Source organism: Homalodisca vitripennis, chromosome 1, assembly GCF_021130785.1.
Source record: "Homalodisca vitripennis isolate AUS2020 chromosome 1, UT_GWSS_2.1, whole genome shotgun sequence".
In the NCBI taxonomy this organism is placed as follows: Eukaryota; Metazoa; Arthropoda; class Insecta; order Hemiptera; family Cicadellidae; genus Homalodisca; species Homalodisca vitripennis.
This window is the reverse complement of record NC_060207.1, coordinates 27,634,253-27,661,974: the sequence shown is the minus strand read 5'-3', so window position 1 is coordinate 27,661,974 and position 27,722 is coordinate 27,634,253. Positions and strand designations below refer to the sequence as shown.

The following is a 27,722-nucleotide window of genomic DNA, read 5'->3' as shown; positions in this document are numbered from 1 at the left end:
ATTTAATTAATTTTTTAACAGTTGTTTATTACATAAATGAATCCTAATTGTAACTGTACAGTATTATAAAAATAGTAACTTACAACATTATCTATACTAATTTACATCTACAATTTATTGCTAGTAAACACATTTAAATTGATTTACATTTATCTAAAATATACTTAACAGTGTGAAATTATGATAATTACTAGTAATAACCAATGTACCCCAGTGAAACATAAAAAATAATACTTGGTCAATTTTAAACTATTTTTTATAGTACAATCTACTATCTGAAATTAACCTTAAATAATTACATCATTCTGAATTTTATAACAAAAACTAAAGGGAGTGACTTACTAAAGGAAATTATCTTATATATTAATGTTTAGTAACTCAAACATTATGATAATTATCAGTAATAATTAATATACCAGTGAAACATAAAAAGTATACTTGGAACAATACAAAACAATATTTTTCCTTTTTTCCTCAAAAATCTATTATCTGAAATTAACCTTAATTAATTAATTGCATCATTCTGAATTGTATTACAAAAACTAAAGACAATAACTAACTAAAGGAAATTATCTGTTTAGTAACCCAAACATTTGTGGCTTTAAGTAGTTCAAACAAAATTTTGAAGAAACCAAATTGTAGAATGTCGTTTCAGTATCTGAAAAATGAAATAAAGACGTTATTAAAATACATTCTATGATTACAGCCAGTTTTAAATAAGTCAAACAACTATTTAAAATTATCTCCTTTATTAAAAGAATAACAATTTTCAATGTTATTGTGGTATTTTGAGCTAACATATCGGGAATATATGATCCTAAAGCTAGGATTTTAGCATGCAAAAATCACTACAATAACAATACAACATTCAGTTGACTCTTCTAATGTTTCTGTCTATCACGTTTAGTATGTTCAGAGTTACTTGGGTGTTAATGTAGGAGATGGGAGAACAATAACTTTATACTGTGTAGTTACTTCTAATAACATTAACCACCTTCAACTCTGAAATAGGATCAGATTAGGTTTCTCAAAATAATTGGTTAAACATTTACAAAAGCAGTTAGATCATATTTATTTGTTTATATAATATAATATATAATATATATATATATATATATATATATATATATATATATATAATATATATATATATATATTTGGCATATTTGGAATTTTAAATGGTTTGCAGGACGAAATTATTTTTCTGAAACTATAAATGTTTGTGTCAGATCCTTCTCACTCACAGCACTGATGGATTAGAGTAGATTATATTGGATTAGCTCAGATAAAAATTAATTTTAGTGCAGTCTTGGAATAAATGAGATAAAATCACAAGTTCCTCAAATGTAGTTCTGTCTTGGGCATTTAATTCTAGTTACTGAGTGCCTAATATCTAGCAAGTCAGTCAAGCTTAATTAGCTTGATATAACTTATTTAGTATATTGTATTACAACACAAAAGTACTCAGATACTGGTTTTGGAATGCATTTAAATTACAATAAGAATTGTACAGAAACTCTTGGTATTTTTTATATCATTGAAACATAATCTCTCAATCTCCAATTATTGCTATGTTTTTATCATGTACACCATTACGCAAGATTTGTGTTGACTGGTTTGAGCTATTACTCTATTTTCTAGCTCTTCAGCCCTACTTGATTATTCACTGCACCTTTTTTATTATTCACTGCACATTTATTCTTAGGGAAATAAAAATGAAAGTTGTAATAGTATATTTTACACTTTGTTCTTAAAATAGAACTTGTTCTCTACATGTGCTGTACATGAACTGCAAGCAATTTGTAGATTTTCAAGAAACATTATTTGATTTATTTTATGGATACACTTGACTGAGCAAAAATTAAATTTGTACACACAGGTTACTCTCTAATCTCTAAAACGTTATAATATCTATACCTGGGTTTAACTGAGAGTAGACGCAAACTGTTCATGGCAGGTGAAAGACTGGGCTTATACTGGCGTTGGGCACTGCTAGGACGGCTTGTGTTGTTAGCCTGTACGTTTCTGCAAAAAGGAATACAGAGAACAATGAAATACCAAGTGCATGTTTTACGTTTTAAATGTCATCCACAATAAAATTAAGCATTAAGTCTTAACTGTAATAATTATTATGATTTAAAACTATTACATTCACTATTCATTGTTGTGCTCACAGTATGATTCACAAAGTATAGAAATAATTCAATTACAAATCAACACTTAGTTACTGAATCAAATTATAATAACTGTAAGAAATAATTCAACTCCTAATAAAAATTCTTTTGTTGTCTTGCAATGACTATAGGATCTATAGTTAGACTATTTTGTGCACTGACGCCCTTAAACAACATGTGTCCTAATCAACACGTTAGGATGTAAGACCAGGTATTTGCCTGAATGTTCCAATGACCAATCTGACACTATTATCAAATCTACGTTATAATGTAGATGTTCAAGTCTTATGATCACAAACAATAGATGTTTCTAGGTGTGTTTTATTAACCATTAAAAGCTTGTAGACATTCAAACTCAAACTCATAACTCGCCACGTGAAACCTTCCAATTAAGTTATCTGGTGATTGGTAAATTTATTTATGATTACAGACTAGAATTTGAGTCTTCTAAAATTTATTGTATCTATACTTAAGAGTAACTATAATAAAAATTGTTTTATAAATTTTTAAGTATGGCATTTAAAAGATTTTGTATTAAATGGTTATATAAAGCAGAATTGTCCAGGTCTAACTTACTGAAAGCCAAAATTGCAGGAGATGGAAGCAGGAGAGTTGCTGCTGACATCAGACCCTGGAGTAGAAGGAGTCTTCAGGAATCTGTGAAAAGTAACATTATATGTAAAAAAAATATATGTTTAAATAAGCATGTAATGGATACTGAATTTGTCAAATATGTCATACATATATATTTATTGGTAAATATCTGGATACATATTTTTAGCTTTGAAATTTTTTAGATACTACTACCAAAATGCTATTTTTTGCACGCGCACACACACACACACACACACACACACACACACGCACACACACACACACACACACACACACACACATAATAAAAACAGCTTCTGAATTTTTTACATTGTCATTACTTGTTACTCTTTCATATTTAACAAAATGACACAAACATCTCTCAATTCTCATTTATCAATTACACAGACGGACCAAAGATGGACTGTTTTTTTTTGACCTATCGATCCCAACATCAATGGGGTTTCTTTACATAATAAGCTAAATATCAATGAAATAACAATAACATTAAATAAATATACAGGGTGTAAAGTAAGTCCTGATACACCTAGATATATCGTAACGGATTGAGATATCGATGTACAACCTTCACCATACTTATTCAAATATTTTTTTAATTTTTTAGAAAATAAAAAATTCCCCCCCCCTCCTTTCAAAGGGGAAAGAAGGGGGTAACTTTAAATGTTCAAATTGCAACCCCTATCTTGTAATATGTCCTTTCTTTACAAGGTCAATTTAAAAGAAACACAATGACACTAAGAAAACATCTCTACAACGTTTCAAGCAAAAGTTATGGGCAAATGACGTAAAAATATCATGATCTGTAGGGACAATGCCAATGTCTTGCACATTCTCTCTTTCAGTAAGACTTGAGGTGCCCAGGTTATCCCTTTACAAACTATCTAATTTTGGTAGTGTGCACAGTTTTGGTAAGAGAGATGGTAAGAGAGGTTTATTTGCCCATAACTTAAGCTAGGAACTTTGTACAGATTTATGTGGAAAAGAATCTTTGTATAAATTAGTAATGCCTTGTTAATCTTATTGTTTGCATCAGATCAAACATGAGGTCAGTTTCTTCATCCAAATTCAAATTCAAAATATTCTTTATTCATTTGTATACGTATGCTGTACAGAATAGTGTCAAATTATGATGTAAATATTATAAATACTTATATTATAGTGCCAATGAAAATATTGATATAAAAGTACGCCAATCACCCTTGATAACTAACTTAGACCTAATCAAGATTAACTAACATACACTTTTTCAGTTGGCATTTTATAAATTTGTTGACCCAAATACTAACTATTTCTATGATTATAAAACTCTTCTAAAGAGTAGCAAGATATGGTGGTAAGAAATGTCTTTAGTTTTCTGATAAATATTGTCATATTCTGTTCATTGGTAATGTTTTGAGGTAAGTACTGCATAAATTTTAGTCCTGCAAAAGTTTTTTTTTTATAGAGTTCCAAATTATGTCTATCACTAATAAAATGATGCCTTGTATTATATGTGTGACTTTGTGATATAGTGGGAATATTAATTTGTTTACAATATTTAACACTGTTTCTAAAATATACCTATCAAATACCGTTAAAATTCCTAGTTCTCGGAAATGCATTTTTACTGACTCAAGAATCAAGAAATTTATTGCAACATAACATCCACAGTTATACAACTATACATGTTGTGTGAACAGGTTGCTTGTCAATAATACATACTATATGGTAAAAACAGTTTGTACAACATTTCATACATTAACAATGTTTTTGTCAAATTCACTAAAACTACACAAGCTGCAGATTGTCCTGCAAGAATTCAGAAATATTATAATAGGCCTTATTAATTAGTAAGCTTTTCACTGATTTTTTAAAACTGAACAGTGTTAGCTGCTTTACATGTAGAGGTAATTTGTTGTAAAATTTAATTCCCATATAATTTGGAGAGCTTTCAAATAATGTTAATTTGTGAAGAGGAAATTGCAGATTGTCTTTAAAACGGGTGCCATACTGATGTTCATGATGAATTATAGTTTCTGAATTTAGGCGATTATGAATAAATATTAAACAGCTATAGATATACAATGATGGAATGGTCAATATTTTCATATCTCTAAAAATATCTTTACATGAATCTCTCTGATTCAAAAATAGCATGGTTCTAATATATCTCTTTTGAGCTTTAAAAACAGAGAAAATACCTGAACTACATCCCCACACTTGGATCCCATATTGTGCCAATGAAAAAAAGCAAGCATAATAAACTATGAGCCTAGTCTTAATATCAACCAGCTCTCTCAATGTGTACATTTGGTAGCAAGCTGAGCTCAGTTTTTTATTTAGCAGTTCTATGTGTGGTCTCCAAGAAAGATTCTTATCAATAACTAGCCCCAAAAACTTAGTGGTATTTACTGTAACAATCACCGAGTTCTTAAAATCTATATTAAAATTGGACATAGCCTTATTTTGTACAGTCTGAAATTTTACAATTTGTGTCTTATCACTGTTTAATGCGAGCCCATTACAAGTAAACCATTTTTCTAAGTCTATTAGGGAATTAATTATTTCTAATTTTAAATCTTGCTCCCTGTTACATTTTACCAGAGATGTTGTGTCATCAGCATACAAAATCAGGTCATTTCTAATATTATGTGGCATGTCATTTATAAAGATAATGAACAACAAAGGGCCCAGAATGGACCCCTGTGGTACACCAGCACATATATTCACCCATGATGATATACTTTTAATGCCATTATTGTTGATTAGCGTTCTTTGCTTTCTACCATGAAGAAAAGATTGAAACCATGCTAAAGAGTTGCCCAAAATCCCATAAAATTTTAGTTTACTAACAAGTAAGGAATGATTTACACAGTCAAATCTGACTCTTTACCAGCCAAGCCTAACATTATTCTAATTGCTTTTTTCTGTAATATTAGTAAGTAATCCAAATTCTTTTTTGAAGTTCCGCCATAGATTGCTATTCCATAAGACATATGGGAATCAAACAAAGAAAAATATATAGTTTTAAGTGAAGTAAGGTTACAGTATTGTTTCATTCTGCCTAATGCATAAATACTAGATGATAACTTTTTTGACACAAAGCTTACATGATCATCCCAACTTAAATTATTATCTATAACTAAGCCAAGAAACTTTGTACTAGTTAATTGTTCTACTGAATAATCTTCTATTGTTATCAATGGATTTATTGTTTTTCTATTTTGTTTGGTGTGAAAAGAAATAAAGTTGGTTTTACTGGTATTTAATAATAAATGAGCTGAATTTAAAACTTGTTTTATTTTTGCCATTTCCGTTTCTGCTTTGTGTTCAATTTCCTGTTTATTTCTTCCTGAAAAGATAATATTAGCATCATCTGGATAGAGAATCATACCAATGGCATTTTCCTCACATATAGAAGGGAGACAGTCAAATAACACACAAACAGTAGAGGACCCAAAATGGAACCTTGTGGGACGCCACACATTATTTTGTTTAGCGATGACCTGTAGCTTTCCATGTAGTTTGTGTGTTGATGTTTTATTTCAACATACTGATAGCGGTCTTGTAAGTATGACTGGAACCATTTTAACTCTTTACCTTTAATACCAAGTCTAGTTAGAATTTTGAATAATCGTTCATGTGAAATACTATCAAAGGCTTTAGATATATCCAGAAATACGCCAATAACATTTTCTTTTTTGTCTATTGCATTGATAATTGTTTCTACGAAATTAACTCCTGCTGTCACTGTTGACCTACCTGTTCTGAAACCATGCTGCTGGTTGTCCAGCAGCATATTTTCCTCCAGATAATGAACTAACCGATTGTGCACCACTTTTTCGTATATTTTTGAGAAGACTGGTAATATAGATACCGGTCTGTAGCTTCCTATTTCCTCCATTTTACCCTTTTTAAAGATTGGAACCACTTTAGCAATTTTTAGTTGATTTGGAAATATTCTGGAAATTAAAGATGAGTTGATGATATGTGTTAATGGTTTTAATAAATAATCTTTTGTCTCTTTTATCAGTCTCACAGGTACTTCATCAAAGCCCGAAGAACTTTTATTTTTAAAAGATTTAATAATATTCAGAATATCTACATCAGTTACAGGAGTGAATCTAAAACGGGTTTGAGAAAACCCCAGCTCATTTGCTCTATCTATCAAAGCAATATTATCTGTACCAGACTCGTCTATGAGGTCACCTAATTTTTCTTTTAGCTTTTAATAAAAAAAAATCGTTAAATGCCGTGCATATTTTTTTAGGATCACTTACAGTTTCCTTTTTCAAATGTATCTTAAAATTATGATTTTCTTTTTGTTGTTTACCGACTTCCCTATTAATTATTTCCCAGGTAGCTTTCATGCAATTATCTGAATTTCCTATTTTTTTTATCATAGTATTCTTTTTTTGCTTTAATGATTTTACTTTTGATTTCTCGCTTTTTTTTCCTAAGGTCCCTTTTAATTCCTTCCTCCCTTGTCTCCCTAAACAATTTACTAAGCTGTAAGATCTCCTCCTTGCCTTCCAGAATACTTTGATTCACCCATTGATTGGACTTATTAGAATTTTTACTAACATACATTTTAGGGAAATTACTGTTAAAATAGAACATAAAAAAATTGAGAAATATCTCATATTTTAAATTGACTGCAGCCTGGTAAACTTCCATCCAAGACTCTACCGCAATTTCTCTGGAAAGATTTTCTTTATTTGTTTTATTGATTTTTCTAGTTAGCTGTTTGTAATTTACATTGTTTTTTTTCGGTATTTTTAATTATTTCGGTAATTTGTGCGTCATGGTCTGACAATTCTGTTATGATGCCGGTAGTAACTAAATTTGGAATGTTGCTAATGCAGTTATCTATGGCTGTTGAGGTTGTTGCGGTTATTCTTGTCGGGAAGTCAACCAGGTATTTTAGATTGAAAGCAGTTAAAACATTTACAAAGTTGGTGTAAGATACATCCCTAACAAGTACATTTATGTTAAAACCACCTACAATTATTATATTACTACTGCTTTTTAATAAATAGTTTAATAACAATTATAGTTTCTTCAGAAAATTGTGTTCATTACATCTTATTGAAGATCTATAAATGCAAACTAATGTAATGTAATTTTGTTCAATTTTAAATTTAGTCATACAGTATTCAAAGACTTTCTCCTGTAACAGTGATTCACATCTAGGTTGTGTAAATGCCTGACTTTTTATACTATTTTTTGCTAAGATCATTACTCCCCTGCCCCCTGATTTTTCCCTCGCAAAACTAGCACAAATCTTGTAATTACTGACATTTACTCTTTCTATGTCGTGCCGTGAAACCTTATGCTCCCTTAAAGCTACAAAGTCAGGTTTCAACTCTTCCAAGGTCCAACCTAGCCCATCAATCCTAGACGCTGTATGTTTTGATGAAAAATTGAGATTGTGTTATTTTTGGATTGGAAAACTGTTTTTATTGGAACTGAAGGAATGGTTTTAGTAGAACTATTGGATTCAACAGTCTTATCTGAACTATTATTTTGGTAAGAACTTGTTGGTAAGATGACCCTAGAAGAGTTATTTTGATTGTGTAGTAAGTTTAAAGGGGTGCCTGGAGAAGCTGACAAGGATTCATTCGAGTTGTTCAGGTAAGTCCTTAGTTGGATGTTAACTGGTCGATGAATGTCACTTAAGTTCCAGCCGCTGAAAGAGGGAGTCTCACTGTCACTCGTGTTTAGGTTGTATTTAAAAGATCCGTTGCTGCTCTGCTCCTGCTCCTGTACCATGGGAGATGATGTAGTAGCGAGTTCTTGTCCGTCCTGTGGCTCTGGCAGAGTGTCTGTTTGCTTCTCGACAAGCCTCTTCAACTCCTCAATGAATTCTTTATGGCTCAATCCGTTGCTGAGAGTTCTTTTTGCCTTCTGTTCGCATGATACGACAGTTATTTCAGCTCACGTTGTCCTCTGGAATCTTGCAAGGTTTGTTATGAAGACACTTGGCTGCACGTTATCCCTCATACAACCCATGGGTGAGCAGATCAGCCGCTTGAAGTCTTTTCTTTTGAAGTCATCAGCAAACTGCTGGAAAGCCACTTCATCGTCTAAGGGTGTTGGTTTCTCGTAGTATTTTGGTTTTGTAATCAACCCATACACTCCAGCTTGATTTTTTATTTGTTGGTAGGTCAGCTGTGAGCCGAACAACCACGATCAGTGGTTGTTGGTTTATTGAAGTTACGGCTGAAGATTACTGCAACCCCCGCCGACATATGTTGAAGTTCACCAATATCTGCTGATATTGAGTGGCTGAAAGCTATGGATTGGTCATCTCTGTATTGACTTATCATTGTAGTCATTATTTAAAGAATGAGTGTTACATTCTTTTAGTGGTATTATTGGTCTGTGTAACAGTAGAAATGGGCTTACAGTAACCAGATAAGCTTCCACACACGTAAGTAATTGTATGTTAGGGACTGTAGTTAGTTATATTTTTATTATATTTTGAGTTAGTGATGTGGTACTGTTCAATATGAATGACTTTGTCAATGCTTTTGTAAGCCTGAACAACAATAAAAATATTCTTATTCTTAATAATGCTAATTTCATTCTTACCTAATGGTTATTATTATTGATTTTAATGTCTATAACAATAATATTATTGCCACCTTTATTCTTACTTGAGAGTTACTATCATTATGTCCAATGTTTGTTAGCAAGCATGTTGTTACAATTTTATCACCAAATTCATTCTTACTTAATGGTTACTATTATTGTGTACAATACTTTCTATAACAACAATATTATTCATTATGCATTTAGTTCTTGCTCAATAAATAAGAATTCAAGAAACTTTTTTCTACTTATTGGAAAAAGATCTAATTTCAACGATTTAGTGACAACTTTTTGTGCTTGGGTTAGTGCAGCTGGCATTTAATTACTTATATTTATTAATAAGTTTAGTAATAATAAGATTAATAATAATATTGTAGTGATTTTTAAGGTGTTAACCATACTATAATAAATTGTAAATATCTCCATTCACGAATGTAGAAGGGAGTATATAGTTAAACTTATAAGTGAAATCTACAAAAAGCTTGGGGAGGGACAGATTGCTTATTTGCTGTCTTCTACGTGCCTCCTATAAACAAGGTGGCACCCTCCACTGTAAGCTAACCGGAAATGTAACAGTACTTTGAAAGAGACGAAAGTTTGGTTGGGATCGGTAGGTTAGTTTTTAAGTAATATTACACTATCAGATACTTTTCAGATAGCCCTTATATTAAGTAAAATAGTTACCTATACTGTTGACCGCTGAAACCTGTTTTGGATGGTGTGACAAAGAGAGGAGAGGCCGGGTTACCATTGCCCAATGGCTGTGACATCCCCAAACGAATAACCTTCAACAAGTTTTAATTAGAAAACCCTATTATTAATAGTAAGTAAATAAAAAGCCCAAACAATAATAAAACATAACAGTCTCTTTATTTCCAAGATATCAGCACTTTTATAATCACAAAAATAATTATTCTAAATTAATATTTTACACACAATTACTACAAAACTATAATATCTAGCATTAATTAGCATTAACGAAGCCTATTGCTCAAGAGGCTGGAAAAATCTTGTGTCTGTCTGCATGATATCTCGAAAACAAACTGACCTATACCTTGAAATATTGCATGAAGCTTCATTTCTATATAGACAACTTCTGGTGGTAAATTTTAATTGTGTCTTAAGATCAGATAACTTTGATCTTTCTTACAAATAAATTACTGATACTGTAAAACCAGTTTGGAAATATTATAGATAGTCAGGCTATCAGATAAAACTAACTGCTAAAACTAAAGAATTTTATTATTGTATAAGTATTTCTATTCCAACAGTTTGTAGGATTGATTTTTTTTTGTTCTCTTAGGACAAGAAGCTTGTAAATTGCACTTAGTCCTGTAAGAACCTTTGCCCTGCTTCCGGAGTGACAGGATATTCAGGATGGGTAAGGTTAAGGAGTAGGGGCCGCCTCCTATCGAGATCCATGAGGAAGAATTAGGGCACTACATCTCAAAGTCATGTTTCCCCGGAAGAAAGGGAGGCCAGCTCTGAAACCAGCCTCTCCAGTCAAATCAGGCTTAGGGGGTGGCACACCCTTGTTGAGGCTAGCAAGAACCTCTGAGGTAAGGGAGCAAACCCCACCAACTCCAACAGTCATCTCCCACAGTAAACTAGACCTATCGAATCTCAACATTTGCGGTTAGTGATGTGCCGCTCCTGGAGATCCATAAGATTGCCTAGATTTAAGTGACATATCGGTTTTTGCTGAGCCCAGCGGTGGGTTCAACTATAAGGTACAAACCAGCCAGAAGTGATCCCTGCTGGGTTTGTAGGATTGTTTGTAAACCCAGGTTTAAGTATGTTGATTGTATGTATATTCATGTAGGTTCATAGTGTTGTTTAAACGTAAATTGTATTTGTATAGTTTTATTAATTTACTCATTTATTATACTGTGTTGTCACACAGAACTAACACTTGTATTTGACACCTAGAACATAGGAATCAAAATTATAGGAATCATGATTAATTACGTATTAACTGATTTACTAATCTTCCAACAAAACTGAAATGTTTGGATCTATGCATTTTGAGGTATGATGTGATTAGGATAAGACTGCCATATTTTTAGGGTAAGTAGCTGCAAATTTAAATTTTTTTTTTAAATTATGACTGAGATTTTAATTTTTAATTTGCTTTCAAATATTTTGATAGCGTTGTAGATTTTACATTTTTTAACATTCAATAATTTTCCAAAACACCATGGATAGATGTATGGTGACAAATTTATATCCGTCATATATATTTACCTATCAAGTAATTTTGAAAAAAAGCATTTTATTTCAGAAATCAATCATGTATTATTTTATTTTGGAGTAAAAATTACATGTATGTTGGAACTTTGAAATCAATTATAATCAAATATAATAATTCAAACTTTATACCAATTTGAATTTACAAAATACAGAACGCTGCACGTATAACTAAATTTAGTTAAATACAAAATATTTCACTGTCACCCAACAACTACGGAAGTAAGGTTAGTTCTTACTGTTTCTTGTGGCTTCTCCCTGTACTCCGTACTTTCAGTAACCAAGTGCAAAATGTACTCATACTGATGTAAAATCATACGTTACAGAGTACTCCTAAAATGTTCCAGTTACTGTTACTGCTAAAAAAGTCTGAGTACTTCGTATCAGGAAAGGCGGTAAACGTGTAAAGTATCTGAATTGTAAAAGTAACCTGTACCAGGTACTTTCGGTTTGAGATGACTTATACTCATAGGACGACGAGTACCCAGTACAAAGTATCTTTTGGAGTAGTCCCAATGTGATCAGTTGTCACAGTAGTGAGTATGTTGCCAAGCCCTCAGCAGTTCTGAACTGTGTTAGTTTGTTGTCATTCATTGTCACTACGGGGCAACACCGCACTGGGCAGTGTGACGATTTGCGCATTAAAGAACTTTTTATGATCAATGTTTATTGAAAAAATTAAATCAGGCTACGCCATTTATACAAATTTTATTAATGTGAATAAAAGTCGTTTGACAGGTAATTGGTCTTCCTATAATATGTTAGTTCGGTTATTTAAATGCAAATATGACAGATATGGCTAATTAAAAAATAATTGAATTGTAAAAAATAAGGACTCTGTGGTATAGTGGTAGCACACTCACCCAACAAGTGAGAGATCCGAGGAGCAAGTACTTTTTGTGTTTCAATGTTTATCTTCCTGGCCATAGTAGTTTTAAATAACTGGTACCGATATATGACAAATTTAACATTAGGTTAAATGAGACAACAGATTCCACTTAAACAAACTTCATATTACTTTACACACTCTGACCCTCCACTTTGTCCTCCTTTTTTAGTTCAAAAATATTATAAAATAACCATTTTAGGACCTAATAATTTAAAGATTTCCTGGGGGCGTGCCTCCGGCCCCTCTACTAGTCTGGGGGTGTTTCCATACCCCCGACTCAACGGTGTAGCAGACACCCCTTAGAGAAGATTTTTGGGTGCGCCATGCATTTACTATTTTATTTTTTCCCATTCTTTTAAATAGGATGTTTGAAGTACAAACAGGGCAGAGTACTATGAGGTCAATGATTAATGTTGCAAGTAATGTAGCTGTAAGTAAAATTGAAGACCCTGCCACTGTAAACTATAGCAGTAAATGTATTTACTTTAAAAGGCTGAAGTTTGGTAATGATTTTGAAAAATCAATTAATTAAAAAATGTATTTTATTATAAAAAATATTTCTACTTTTAATTCAATAAAATTATTATTTATAAAAGAATATAATAACAGTTTCCTCACCTTAGAAGCTTGTGAATTCTTACTGAACAACGGATATTGGTTTGATGATTGTGGTGGTGTCAATATGTTGGCACAATTTGTGTTTCCTTTAATTATTTCCAGTTCTCTGCAAAATAATTATCATAGCTACTTCAACTCAACTATTGGTACATTTAAATGAGAAAGTCTCATGAAGTTTTGGAACGAATTTTATCAATTTTCAAGCAATGATAATAAGATGTTCATAAAAATTAAAAATGATTTGAGTAATACTAACTGCCTTAGTCTTTTCATTTCTTCCTCAAGTTTTTGATAGCCGACTTTTAGCATCTGGTATTTTTCAAACTGTAACAGTGAATACAGTTTTGACTACACCATAAATTACAGTCATAAAGTTTTCTAAATACATAATATATGATAAATACATAATATAAATAAATAATTAACAACTACACAAGATTTTTCTTAAACATAAATGACAAATCTAATGGTAGTTATCAATAATAGATACTATTATGGTTATTTGGCTATTTAATGCATAATCCATTTGATAATTTTATAGGATATCTAGCTACCCATGGTTTTGCAAGCAATTTTTGTAGGTTTTGCACATGTATAAACACTTCTGGTTCGAGTGAATTATATGTCTGATGCCAAAGTTGAGTTTGCTTTCTTGCCAAATCTTTTCTTTCACAACCAAGAAAATATGTTTAAAAGAGTATATTTATGGCTGTTGTAATTTTACTCCGGTCTTAGTATATATTTTGTTCGATAGTTGATTTTGCCTTATTTTTTATAAGAAAAAACGGATATTCATACACAGTGCTGAAAAGGCTAATTCTACCAAAAAACAACTAAAATGTGTTCCATAAGTCTTTAAATGTATAGTAAATGTTAGACAACATTGTCTGTTATATGCACTGTTGCAAGCAATTTAGTAGGTGTTGTACATGTATGACCATTCTGGTTATAGAGTCAACTATATATTTGAAACCCATATTCAGTTTCCCTTTGATCAATAATTTATGTCAAAATTGTTTCTTTATAAACTTAAAAATATCTTTAATATTTTGGAACATTTGAATTCGTATGTTAGTTCCAAAGCACAGTATAGTGAACTTCCATCTAGCATAGTTCTTGCTGCCTGCTTCAAAATTAGTCTTTGGAGTCAATTCTGACTGTATTATGTTTTAGCACATTTTATAAGGTAGATGAGTACTTACCTAATCGCTGAAATTCAGAATACATTACTGCGTGTACTATGGTTTACACTCTAAAACTAATAAAACGTAAATGGGTTTACTTTTATTAATGATAGTGCTAAATAGTACCAAAGATCACTGCCATCATGCTATACCATTCAACCGTGTGTGCTGCACATACCTAATTGCTCACATGTTCCGTTCTCTGTCCATAAATAATAACACTGCAATGCTATGGGCCTCTGTCCTGATCTCATATGAGAGAAATATTGGATTTGGCTGCCTCAACTTTATTCGTCAAGAGATTTGCCATTTGATTTACATTGAAGCTTATGGGCAACATTGACAATGTCCTTGTAGGCTGCAACAGAAGTGCTTATTTCAAATGTTTCGCTACTGACATTTTTTTGGTTTCAATAGATTCTTATAAACACTACTTATCACTTTATATAATTAGTAGATTATAAAAATATTATTTATAGTTATTATTTTTCTTGTTTTTACTAGGGAAGGGGGAACTTTTCTTAAACCTTTTATAGACCAGCCACCACTGTATAATACCATGTATAACATAATGATGAATTACATTTCGTTAGAAAATTTATTATAGCTTGTCATGGAAGCTGCAAAACTCACAAGTCTCCTGTAGTTCTCATTGAGTTTCTGACGATGACTTTTCTGGAAATCCATAACCTTCCTCAACTTGTCTAGGCTGCTCTCTGGATCCTCAAAGTACACCTGGACCTCTTTCGCCATCTGTGTGTATTTCATTGTCACCAGTTACTAAGATAAAGCACTTCAATTATAAGACGAATATCTACTATTGTACTTTGTCATTTACATTTCAACACTTTAAAAGCACAAATTTTAGCAAAGGTAGGTGTTAAGAATATATCTAAAATTGATTCAAACATTTAACTAATATATATTTACTTATTACTTAGTATATATATATATATATATATATATATATATATATATATATATATATATATATATATATATATAGTTTATATATATACATATGCCATTTATACAATTTAATGTAAATAAAAGTCATTTGACAGGTATTTGGTCTTCCGATCATATGTTAGTTTGCATATTTAAACGCATATGTGACAGATACGGCCAAATACAAAATAATTGAATCGGAAAAAGTAAGCGCTCTGTGGTGTAATGGTAGCACATTCACCCGGCAAGTGAGAGATCCGGGTTCGAGTCCCGGCGGAGCAAGTACTTTTTGCGATTCAATGTTTATTGAAATTATATATATATATATATATGTGTGTGTATGTGTATATATATATATATATATATATATATATATATATATATATATATATATAAGACAACAAAGTAATAAATAGATGAACAAACAAAACATAGTTTCGAACATGTTAATCTAAAAACTTCTAATATATAAGAACAAAAACATGAATGTGTCATTACCTGAGCAGAAAGTGCAGTAGTAGTACATTTAATGCCACACATTTTACAAGCTTCAATTGTACCTGAAAGAATATTAAATTACTCATAATTCTAAAAGTATTTAGGTATTCAAGCTGATATTAGCTCTTGACAACTACTTCTCGGTTGCTCAACTAAAAATAGTTGTACAACTAGTTGACGACAATATTCAGACCCTGCGACGGCCCCGTAAACTGTCTCAGGCGTCAGGTGGCATTGCTGCTCTGTATAATGGCTGTGGTATCTCTATACATACTTCAAGTATGCATACAATAAAAACTTGACAAGGGGTAGAGGCCTACACAACACCTGATGGGTTGCAGATTTCACTCTTACCAGTACACAGAACAACACTGTATTCAGAGAAGCCATCTTGCATTGGATCCCAGCTTTTTAATGCCCTGCATGAATGTATAAAATCTCAGAACAGTTGTGATCCCATGAAGAGAGAGCTAAGAAGATGGTTGTTGCATCATCCTTTCTATACTATTGATCAATTCTTAAATTGGAAGTATCATTGGAATCTTGACACTCATTATACCTAATTATACCACTGTTTTGGTGCAATTGTAATTCTTAAGGAGTGTACAAATAAAGTTTATTTACTGTCTATTGCAGTTTATGAGTATATTGGTATGGCTGGTTTCAATGGTTAAATAAGATATATAACAGAATGTTTGTATATATGACTCTGAATCAGAAACTATATGACCGATTGTTATGAAAATTTGTATGTATATTTATTTTTCCACGGAGAAGGTTTACATGCCCATTTCTGTAACTCCCCAACACGTGCAGCAAAAGATAAACGTTTTCAAGGTGCCTGCACATTATAAACTGCAATTATGAACAGTTATGTATATTAAATAGCCAAACGCTATTTGAAGGCACTAAGTTTTTATGTATATTTATCTTTAAAATAAATGTCAGCGTTCGAAATATAATTCACTTGAACCAGAAGTGCTCATACACAAAAAGCGTATGAAGCCGCAAGAAACAGCTAGTATTCTAAAAAATAAACATGTTTAATGTTTTCTTATAATTGGCTGGATCCATTAGTTAAATAATTAGTTATCTTGAAGATATTGTCAAACACAAATTAAGTAAATGTGCGGGACTAATTACAATCAAGTACTATGTCTCTGAAACAGCTGACGTTTCTGAAACTCTGAAACTGCTTGATATTTTCTGTACTACAAGTTAGTTGTTGGAAGTGTTATCACACCAAATGTTCAAAAATTAGAAAGTGTCATGTATGGTATTACTAACTAATAGCAATGAACTTATATTTTTAGTAAAACTTATTCATCAAAAGTATTTTCTTCTTTGTTGCACCTTTAATGCTTCTGACATTTCAAAATTAACAAGTTACTGATAAAGTACAGACAAATACTTGAATTATCAATGCTGTATTGGCAGCTGAGTATTCTTCATAGTATGATGAAAGTTGTTTTATAACTGATTTATAAAATTGAGTGCACAACAGACAATGGTAAGTTACAGTTATTGTGTTTGTTGTTCTCATAAGCTCTGAAATCATCTATGACTGAATATTCACTAAACACAAAGTTTTATAAGGAGCAATGCTCACTAAAAAGTAATTATACAGCCATCTTGATTTTTTTGCTAGCATCAAGGGTTAAAAACCACAGATATGAAATTCTACAAACGTATCACTGTATACAGTATTTTCTGAATTTACAACCATACAGAATGATTGTGTATTTTGAAAAGACTCCTAGAAAACAGGAGCATTTCAAAAAATGAGCAATTCACTAGAAAGGTTTGAATCACCTAATTTCTTTACTTATTGAAGAATACACTGAAATGCTTGTAGGACATACAAATAATATTTTGATACACATTATACACGTGGCAGACAAAGAATAAATCTCTACAATTTCTCATTCAAACATCATAAAAGATTTCATTGTAAGGTAGGATAGAAACACAATCAAATTCACAATAGAGACCATACTGATATTTTACTGAAATTTGCTAAACAACAATAGATAAATTCCACAATTGTTCATTAAGTAGTTTTGAATATCTCTTGAGAACAGGGGTGCCTACAAGGGGGTGGGAGGACCTGACACCAATTGTATTCTTGGGGGGATTAAAACAAATTAACCATGGACTGATGATCTTTATTAGATGTTGCAAATTAAAACAAAAAATAAACTGTAAGTTTTAGTGCCTTCAGTTTTAATGAAATTAGCCTGCATTGCATTAAACAAATATCATGTACTTTGCATTACCAGGCCTCAGGTGCTCTGTGTTTTAGTTAAATTTATTTCTGTGATTTACAACACAGTGGTTACAGATTACTTGTTTCGATTTCAGGCGTCTTCTGTTGGGTGGATTAGAATCAGAGTATTGACCTTTGCCTTCAAATCAAAATAATCAGTTGCTCTCACACTGCCAGTATACTGTGAACCTGTGTTAGTGAAGATTAGGCCTATTTTCTTAATAGATATGCCCTGAACATTAAAATCATCAAGGACATACAAGTGCTTGGAATTGTTGTGCAACACAGTGCATCTGCAAGATAAGTGGGTTGAACACTGCAAGATAAGTGGGTTGAACACTGCAAGATAAGTGGGTTGAACACTGCAAGATAAGTGGGTTGAACACTGCAAGATAAGTGGGTTGAACACTGCAAGATAAGTGGGTTGAACACTGCAAGAAAAAACATACTTATAAATTTCATAATCACCTAAATATAAATTACAAAGTAGTAGAAGTAAAAGACGGTAATGGGCCGTGGAAGCAATTCATTGAGACTAGTGTAAGTTTACCTCATGGTGAACAGTCGGGGCATTTGGAGAAGGAAATCAAGGACACAGAAGGGTAAATAAAATGATTATTTATGTTTACTATCTTTCTCGTACAATTTCGGAACGAAAATTGCACATTTTTCGAACCACATAACGTGACGTGGCAGAGGGCAAAAGTATGTCTAGTCTTGTAGTCTTTGAACCACCTTAACATCAATGTACACAACATGTTTGGTCAAAGCATGGACGGCCTGCTAACATGAGTGGGAAAAACATTGGTATAAAATCAATTATTCAAAGAGAATGCCCTACTGGTTTCACAAGTGGTGTTATGCACATAAGTTTGCTCCATAGTCATATATGTTTTTTTCTGACCATCGACAACAATGAAAACTTTGAGAATTCTGAAAATTGGAGAAACAGAACAAAAAAAGACGGACAAGTTATAACGATTCTCTAAAAACAGTCCTTTCCTGTTTTAATGTGATAAAACATACCTATCATTAACTGAGCTGAGAAAGTTATTCAAATAGTGATGCCAATAATATAGCTAAATGCATAGGTTTGCTGAAACAGTTCACCAATTTTAAAGTTGTTGGTGCCATGCATATGGCCAACCAGATATTTAAAGCTCTTAAACCTGTGACAGTCTGCCTTCAAGGCACTACAATTGATTATGGAATTGTTTATTTGGTGATGAATGAAATTAAAAAGAAGCTTACTTACCTCATTAAAAAATGACACATCATGGAATAATTTATGTTTAGAAATAAATGTATTTTTAGAAAAACATGAGCTTACCTCTCAAACATCAAAAAGATAATAGAAGAGGAAAATATTTATTGATGAACTAGCAGTTGATGAAGTAACAAATGATCCCTAAAGGAAATGTTAAGTTGATGTTTATTTCAAGATCCTTGCCACAATGACTGTACAGGTACAAGATCGATTTTTGCATCAATCATTGGCCATAATGATCCAAATGGTATTGTTTTTACATAATGGACTCATAAAAATGAAGGATGATTTACAATTAAATATGACAGAAGGATTGTGTGACTTTTATCACTTTGATAGTAATGAAACTGTAGCTGAGCTGCAGAGCTTCTTATTTGTATACAGGGCCTCACACCACAACATTGACATCTCTGATTTAGTGCCAAAAACCAAAAACACTTAGATTTTCAAGAAAACAAAAACAGCAGTAGGAATAAAGTACAGCCAGAATGTTCTAATAATGAAGAGGTAGAAAACATGACAACTGTAGATCTGTGAATTAAATGGGGATTTATTAAGCCCTACAGGTGTTTACAGCAGCTTTCTGAATTGTCTTACTTGAACGGACTAAATTCTGCTTTCTCTCTCTGTACCTAGCTGCTGAGCTGAAAAAGCCATGAGTTGAATCAAAATAGTAAAAAACCGCCTCAGATCAATCATGTGTGACACTTGGTTGAACAACCTATTAATTTTAAGTAGCAAGGCTGATATTTTGAACCAGTTATAGTATGATGAATCATTGATCATTCCATAACCACTAACCGTAGGTAAAAGTTGTTGTTTAAATGTTAAAACTCATTCAGTTAGTTTATCTCTGATTTACTTTTAGCTCTTTTTTATTTCCTTACAGCGTACAAGATGATTTTAAATTAAAATAAACTAGTTACAACATTAAAATTATCAGATTTTTGTATACTCAATAATCCCACTCGTACTTGCTTAACAGGAATAAAATGTGGGAAGGGGCTAATTAGTTCACTCAGGTGGCGGGATTGGCACCCCTGCTTGAGAACAATCTTTGGCAATGTAACATGCAAATGACCCAAGAAATTTCTTGGTCTAACTAGCCTAGTTGTCTAGGCCTAGTTGTTAGTAGTAAAAGATATTATCTTTATTTATAAATCCACTTTAAGAAAATAATGCAATAGCTGATAACGCTTACAATTAAAATTATACATCTAGTCACTCATCAAAGTTGATAGAAAAAAATTAGCACACATTAACTTATGAAACTAGAAATTAAATTGAATCATATGGTAAAAAAGACATAAATTTTGGGAATTGTTCATAAAAAGAATAGATATTATTACCTCCTCTCTCACAGCATTGACAGAATATATGTCCACAACTTGTCAACTTGAAGTCTCGTTTGGGGATCTGACCAGGCTGATAGAAGCAGGAATTGCAATGAACCCAATCCATGACTGTTCAATAAAAATATCTTTTATCACTTATTGTATATAATAAATGCTTATTTCAGACTTAGAATTGTCATTTAAAAGTCATTAGAAAGTCATTTAAAACAATAGAATACAACTAAGTTCTGCTCAGATTTTATCCATGTCAAGGTATATCCCTGACTGTTTAGATATTTTTTGAACAATGCTTTATTTTCCAAAAAATTATGTCAGTTCCATATTTGTTTTTATGAATTATAAAGACCTGATTTGTAAAATGCTTTACTGTACGTTCTAGTGTTTTGTATAAGTGTAGCAAGTAAATTTTTAGTTAATAAGTACCAAAAACTTAATTATATTTTTTGAAAATGATTTTTAAAACTTATGTGAGTTCTGTATTTGTATTTACGAATGAAATTATGTGCAATACTTTATAAAAACACTAAAAAAATGTTTTTTATAAATTTATCTCAATGATCTTTTTTTATTGCTTCTGAAATATATAGTGTATCGACTAATAATTGCATAATAAATATTGAGTTTGATCTTCAATGTTCTTTTTCAAGTCAAACTACCTACAACATTTTAACAAATGGTTCAAATGTTGGAGGCATTGCAACTAGACAGCTGATACGCATTTGCTAGATTTGTTTTCAAAGTTTTATGAAAAAGGTGTTTTTCAATAAAAGTTATTAAAAATTTATGAATGTGTAAAGTTTTAGTGGCTGCAATATAATAAGCAGCCACCACTACAATTGAATCATGATTATTGATTAGAAATATCGAATATAACATTTTACCAAAGACAGGCCCGTACTTAAACCGGTCTACTCGGACAAATTACTGGGGTCCGGATCGGGCCCCGCCACACTTATATTTGAAGAGACCGTCTGTTTGATAGCGCGGCGGCGGGACATGACAGAGCCCAGCCAAATATTTTTTCTGGAGCCCGCCAAAGCAGAGTACAGCCCTACCTATACATATTCATAATTAATAATTACCAGCTGTTTTTATTTCATTAAGTACTAAGCAGGCTAGTGACATCGGCAAGAACAATGGTGATGAACATGCAATTATTTTCTCAAAATGTATTTTTAAACATTGAACAATGTTTTAAATGGTTACAAGATAATGACCTTGCTCCTTTAAAGCCGAAGTGTTCAGTTTGTAGCGAGGAGATAAAAACTAGAATTAAAGATGGAAATCAAACAGCGTTTAAGTGTACAAAAGTCAGAACAAATGTAACATTGCAAAAAACGCACTTGAGAAGAATTTTTTAACATTCTAAATTTGGTATTATGAATATATAGAAATCCTGTACTATTTTAGTTGGAATCAAACGAACTATAACTTTTTAATTAATTAATATAGTTTTGACAGCATCAGTACCTAGAAATACCATTTCAGATTAACTAAAGTAATCGTAAAAGTACTACACTGCTCAAACATAATTGAATAACATAGTTTTGTTATTTTATATAATCTGGAACAAATACATTTCATTTAAATATTAAAGTATAGCTTCTCTATAATACAATTTTAAAAGCCTAAAACATAATTCAGTTTGACATTATTGTTCCAAATTGATTGATTCACAGTAAAATCATATGTGGCCAATGGCAGAACATACAATGACGACGTATATATGTTCTTTGTGTCAAAATTAGTCAGACACATTTATCCTTGAAATAGCTAAAGAAAATTTTTTGTTTGTAACATTTTATAAATATAGGTAGCATCTAGACAGTTTTTTTAATTTATCGTTAATACATTAATTTGTAAGATTAAAAACCAGCAGAACTATATTGTTATTTGAAATACATATTATGTAATTTGGTTCCGACATTTTGTTTTCAGTATTTTTAGGGTCATTAATACCGAAGATCCGATACTCATGAATATCAATGATTCGATAATCATGATTTGATTGTGGTGGTGGCCGCTTATTATAATGTAGCTGTCTTAGTTATAGTATTCAGTGAAATAAGTAGTTTTAAGTTTATGAATTTCTTTGAAGATGTTTTCTATGACAAAATGGAAAAAATAGATTGTTTGAGGTAAGTATATAATGTATTATAACATTTATGATTTTATTTATTTATGTAATATTATTATTTGTTTTTCAAAGAATTTCTTCTTGTACAATAAAAAAGTCATAAGTTTTTCCAAAAAATAAGAAACTTAAACAGACCTTAACGTAAAAGATGCACAACGGCCTAAAATGAGTCTAGTGCCCCTCAGAAGTCCCTGGGTAGATAGATATCACTGATATTCCTCTGGAGAGAAAATTTTAATTTGGCCAGTACACAAGTTAAAACACGTCTTTGGTGAGAGAGACTTGGCAGATTTGGAACAGGTTGTGTGGTTAATCATTATATAATCAGTTTCTTAGTAATTGAAATACAATAAACATGTTGAGGATACTTTAATAAGTGGGCTACACTTGTTATTTGGCTGTTTTTATGAAATATTTGGACTGTTTTTAATTAAATGAAGGATTTGATATTAAAATGTATTTAACTTAACATATGACCTTGACTAATTAATAATAAAAATGACAAAAAAGTAACTATTTTTAAAGAATTTTTATATGGCGATAAGTATGAGGAAACTGTGAGATATTTCTTGGCAAAATGTCAGAGAAATTTGAGGAGTGAAATAGGGGTAGACTGTCTAGCAATCTTTGTAATTCTTTTGTACTGCAAGAAAGTGCACCTGGCTGAGAAGAATCCTTTTCTCCATTGCAAAAGAGAGGTTACTCAGTGCTATTCAGGCAATCTATAAAATACTGTAATGTTTCTCTAAAATGTAGGTCTAGTCAAAAGTTGCTTTTTTATTTGTTAAATGTCATTGTAACTATTTTATTAAGAATCATGATATATTATTTTTGTTGTTAACGTAGTACAATTCTTGTGTGTACAATTATTATATAATATCGAAGGTAGATAATATATCAAATTGTTTGATAATACTCCACTAACTAGTGTAGGCCTCTTATTATAGTTTTCCCAATATCTTTAATACAGATTTTTAGCATAATTTAGAAAAAATAAATAAAATAAGCATTTAAGAGATTTTACAAACTATATCACCATATTAAATATATTATTCAGTGACATAACTTATTGCATTGTTGGAGACTTAATGCTGAAAGCCTGTGTTGTGGCTAAATAAACTATTGTTCAAAACACAGTACATACCGCAATACTTAACTGCAATTGTAAAAATTAAGTACGACAAATACACTTACAAAAAATACTAACCTTTTGTGATGAAAAACTATAAATTTACAACTAGAACAAAATTACAATTGTATTTTATTTCTTATATTAATATCACCACTTGCGTTGTACTCAAATAGTGTTTCAATCAAACCAGTGTTTCCTGTTGTTTTCTTTTATTGTAATCAGTGTGGCCAATAGCAATTTGTCAATGTGACTTGAAAATTATTGTGATATTCATGTATTATTTGAAGATTTTTTTACATATTCTTCTATCAGCAGTATCAGATGTTCTTGTTATCTATTAAAAATAATATTACAATTTTAGACGTGTTTAACAATAATATTCAGATTCAAATAGTATGATATACAATGTAATATATTAAACATCTTCTGAGATATGTAATGGAATGTAGTTAGTAAAAAATTCAATTAGAATCAATGAATATATGGATATGAATTTACGAATTCACTGAAGCCATTGAAAAAGAAAAGTTGTATGTAAAAAATGAATCACGTACCTGCTACAAAGTACACAGCAACAAAGACAGGAGCAACACCAAAAGTATCGTTATACGTAATCTACGCGTAATGCACGCACCACAGCAGTTAAGTGGAAATTGTCCGCATTTTATCCCAACATCGTATATAAGATAATGTTATTTGTTCTAAAAATTATAACGTGTAAAATATGGACAGGAATGATGATAGAGTAATATAATGAGCAACTGCAAATCTGAGACCACAAAATATCACGCTAAGTGATTGTTCACGAGGTAATGCAGATAGTGTCGATATTACACTCAATCGATAATTAACTTGAGGCAGATTTTAATGTTATATTGATTCTTAGTCACAATTATTCTTAACACTTAAATTTCCAATTAAAACATTCAAGCGCCTTATCAAGGGCTGCTTTGAAGACCTAGAACTCCACAACAGGGTCTTTTTCAGGTCTTACGACATGTCAAAGACCTTTGCTACTGTAAAAAATGGTGTTTTGATTGATAAGCTGTCTTTTATGACTTTAATGACACTGCTGAAGATTTTTCATTCGTATCTATGTCACAGATATGAATCACCATACTAAAATGAGAAATTTTCTAAAACTTAATTATTCCGACAAAGCGTGCCTCAGTGCTATATTTTAGAGCCATTCTTGTTATACTGTACATAAATTAATGACTTGTCTTGTAGCGGGAATTTTTCTGCACAAAATTTTGAAATAACAAACTCATATGAATAATGTTGCTGCTAGAATTCTAAATTGGTTGTTTATGTTACAATCTTTGAAGAAAAGTTTTACACCTAATAATAATAATTTTGTATATTTATTGTACCTATATTCAATGCCATATCTCTTATCGTATCATCCTCTAGAATAACTGTGGCTGTACCGAGACAGTTTTTTTTAATTAACTTAATCTAAAAAGCTATACACTTAATATGTAAGTTATATATATATATATATATATATATATATATATATATATATATATATATATATATATATATCAGCACACTGCAGACCCTCATTAATTTAGGTATACTCACTCTTCAATCACTTTGTATATGTGTTGCGCAATTTGGCGTCTATCAAGCAGATAATGTCCAAGTTTATTAACTTTACATATATTCATTCATATGAAACTAGGAATAGATTTAATATAATCATGAATAGGTGTGATTATACCAATAAACAAAATTATTTTCTGTATCAGAGCACAAAAGTATTTAATTTCTTGCCACTTAGCATTAGTATTTTGCGAAACAATCTGTTTAAGTTACTAATTAAAACCATTTAAACTGGTGTAGTTACAATGTTGACTTAGCTAATTTTGAGGTTGTCAAAATATTTTACCTTGTTATGTGGAGTAAATGAATATGTTAAGAAAATTTATTTCTCTTTAATATGCAAATATATATTTGTACGCGACAGTAAAATTTTTAATCATATAACGAGGCAAAACGAAGTTAACGTAATTTTGATCGCAATCCATAAGATAAAATATAGAATTGATGTATAAATATTTTTTAGTTTAAAAATCAGTATAACTATCATCAAAGGAACGATGGCGTATGTCAAATATAGATACTCGAGTAAAGTAAGAACAATTTTCACAAACTAGTTAGTAAACTATGATCGATATCTAAAAATTTGTTTAAACACAAGTAGACTTATCAGGTACATATTACTTCAGTATCAATGGTTGAGAGATTCAAAACGTAAATACAATTTACTGATTGAATATTAGGTTTTGTTGTATGAATAAATACGAGTATATACACATAATTCTCAAAAACTTAATTGGGTCAAAACGTGTCAACTCCCGTTTGATTAGATTAATTCTTTATTTAAGTATTTAAAGTGCCATATTTGAGTTTCACTTGTGTCCCGATCTAGAAAATATATACCAACAAAAACCAAGTTCCATTAAAAAGCGTAAAGCGTAGAAAAAACCCGAGAGTACTCTTTTAATTTACTTTCTAAGATTTTTCAAGTGTCATTGTGATAGTTTGCTTTTTATGTCCCGATAAAGAAAATATGCAACTACGTACGACTGAGAAGTTACTGCTGTCTAAAAAGTCAGATACGACCGATTAAATTCACTTCCGTACTCATTTATTTACGGTTCCACCAACGGCTCTAACCAAGAAAATAAATACACAATGGGTTTTTAATTCCAGCTTAGATTTAAAAGCGTTTATTTGCGGTCTACGATGTTTCTGGTGTTTTAAGTAATATTAATTCTTATCCCGGTCAAGAAAATATGTGTATATTATGTATGCTGAAAAGAATACTTTAGTCAAAATGCATCTACTTCCTTTGCTTGTGTTCTGCTTCAGATATACGGGGAAGAGTGTGTAATCCCTTTGCTTTTCCTTTAACTAAAGTAAAATTGTTGATGGAGATAACCAGTTTCGATAACCTTATGTGCAAACAATTCACAGCGTTGTTCATCAAGATGGGTTTTAGAACACTCTTAACATATTATTTTCAATGCTTTAAATGGTTTATTCGTCACTGGTGCAATCTAAAATAAAATTAGATAGTAACTTTGTGTCTTTGCATTGTGCATTACACTACTGATCAGGTACAGCATAATTATTTAATATTTTATAAAATTTAAATGTAAATAAATGTTTCTGCCACTTTGGTGAACTTCAGCTGAAAGTGTCAACATCAATTTAGGGCCAGTTATCTTTTGGATTACGTATGAAATGAAATGAAAATTCCTTTATTTAAACAGGCAAAGTTAGGGCCTCATGGCCCTTTCTTACACTTAACCTGTCTGATCAATAATTATTCACAAATATTAACCAAATTAATATTAACACTAATCTACCTTATTAAATACATTAAATTAAACATTAATCTAAACACTAAAAAATTATAAATATGATACTTCTAAATAAAAATATAATTATACAATCATAACACAAAATAATATTACAACTTCCATTTTTGAAATAAATAATATATATGCAGTTTTGACTCACTCACACTCCTCACACACAATGCCAGCACCACACCCACAGACCCCTAGGACGGACCCGCCCCGACCAACCGTTCATGGTACAAACGTCTCAGTGCCGCCACAAACCGCCGATCTCCCTCAATGGAAGTGATTTCTGGGGGGAGGGAGTTCCACAGACGACAACCCATCACTTGAAAAGATCTATCAAATACTACAGTCCTGTGTTGGGGCATTCTTAAGGTACGAGAACCAGAGCGAGTGCTTCTTACACTATCATGAGATATAAATTGGAAATAGTTTGAAAAAT

General features: G+C 31.3%; 1 protein-coding gene across 1 annotated transcript; it reads right to left on the bottom strand.

Annotated features, from left to right (window-relative positions):
• Positions 1–24,501, bottom strand: LOC124358617 (RING finger protein 212B-like). The gene is made up of 10 exons (XM_046810922.1): positions 24,458–24,501; positions 20,629–20,742; positions 15,747–15,808; positions 14,934–15,053; positions 13,373–13,440; positions 13,117–13,222; positions 10,047–10,147; positions 2,751–2,831; positions 1,918–2,025; positions 1–658 (listed from the first exon to the last, which is right to left on the bottom strand). The coding sequence occupies exons 2-10, from the start codon at positions 20,738–20,740 to the stop codon at positions 652–654; spliced, it is 765 nt and encodes a 254-aa protein (XP_046666878.1). The 5' UTR covers positions 20,741–20,742; positions 24,458–24,501; the 3' UTR covers positions 1–651.
• Positions 24,502–27,722: the final 3,221 nt, after the last annotated feature.

Coding starts and splice junctions, on each gene's coding strand:
- LOC124358617 (XM_046810922.1), bottom strand. CDS start 20,740: ATGGATTGGGTTCATTGCAATTCCTGCTTCTATCAGCCTGGTCAGATC. Junction 15,809..20,628: donor TCAATGCTGTGAGAGAGGAG/GTAATAATATCT, acceptor ATATTCTTTCAG/GTACAATTGAAGCTTGTAAA. Junction 10,148..13,116: donor AGAATTCACAAGCTTCTAAG/GTGAGGAAACTG, acceptor AACTTGTTGAAG/GTTATTCGTTTGGGGATGTC.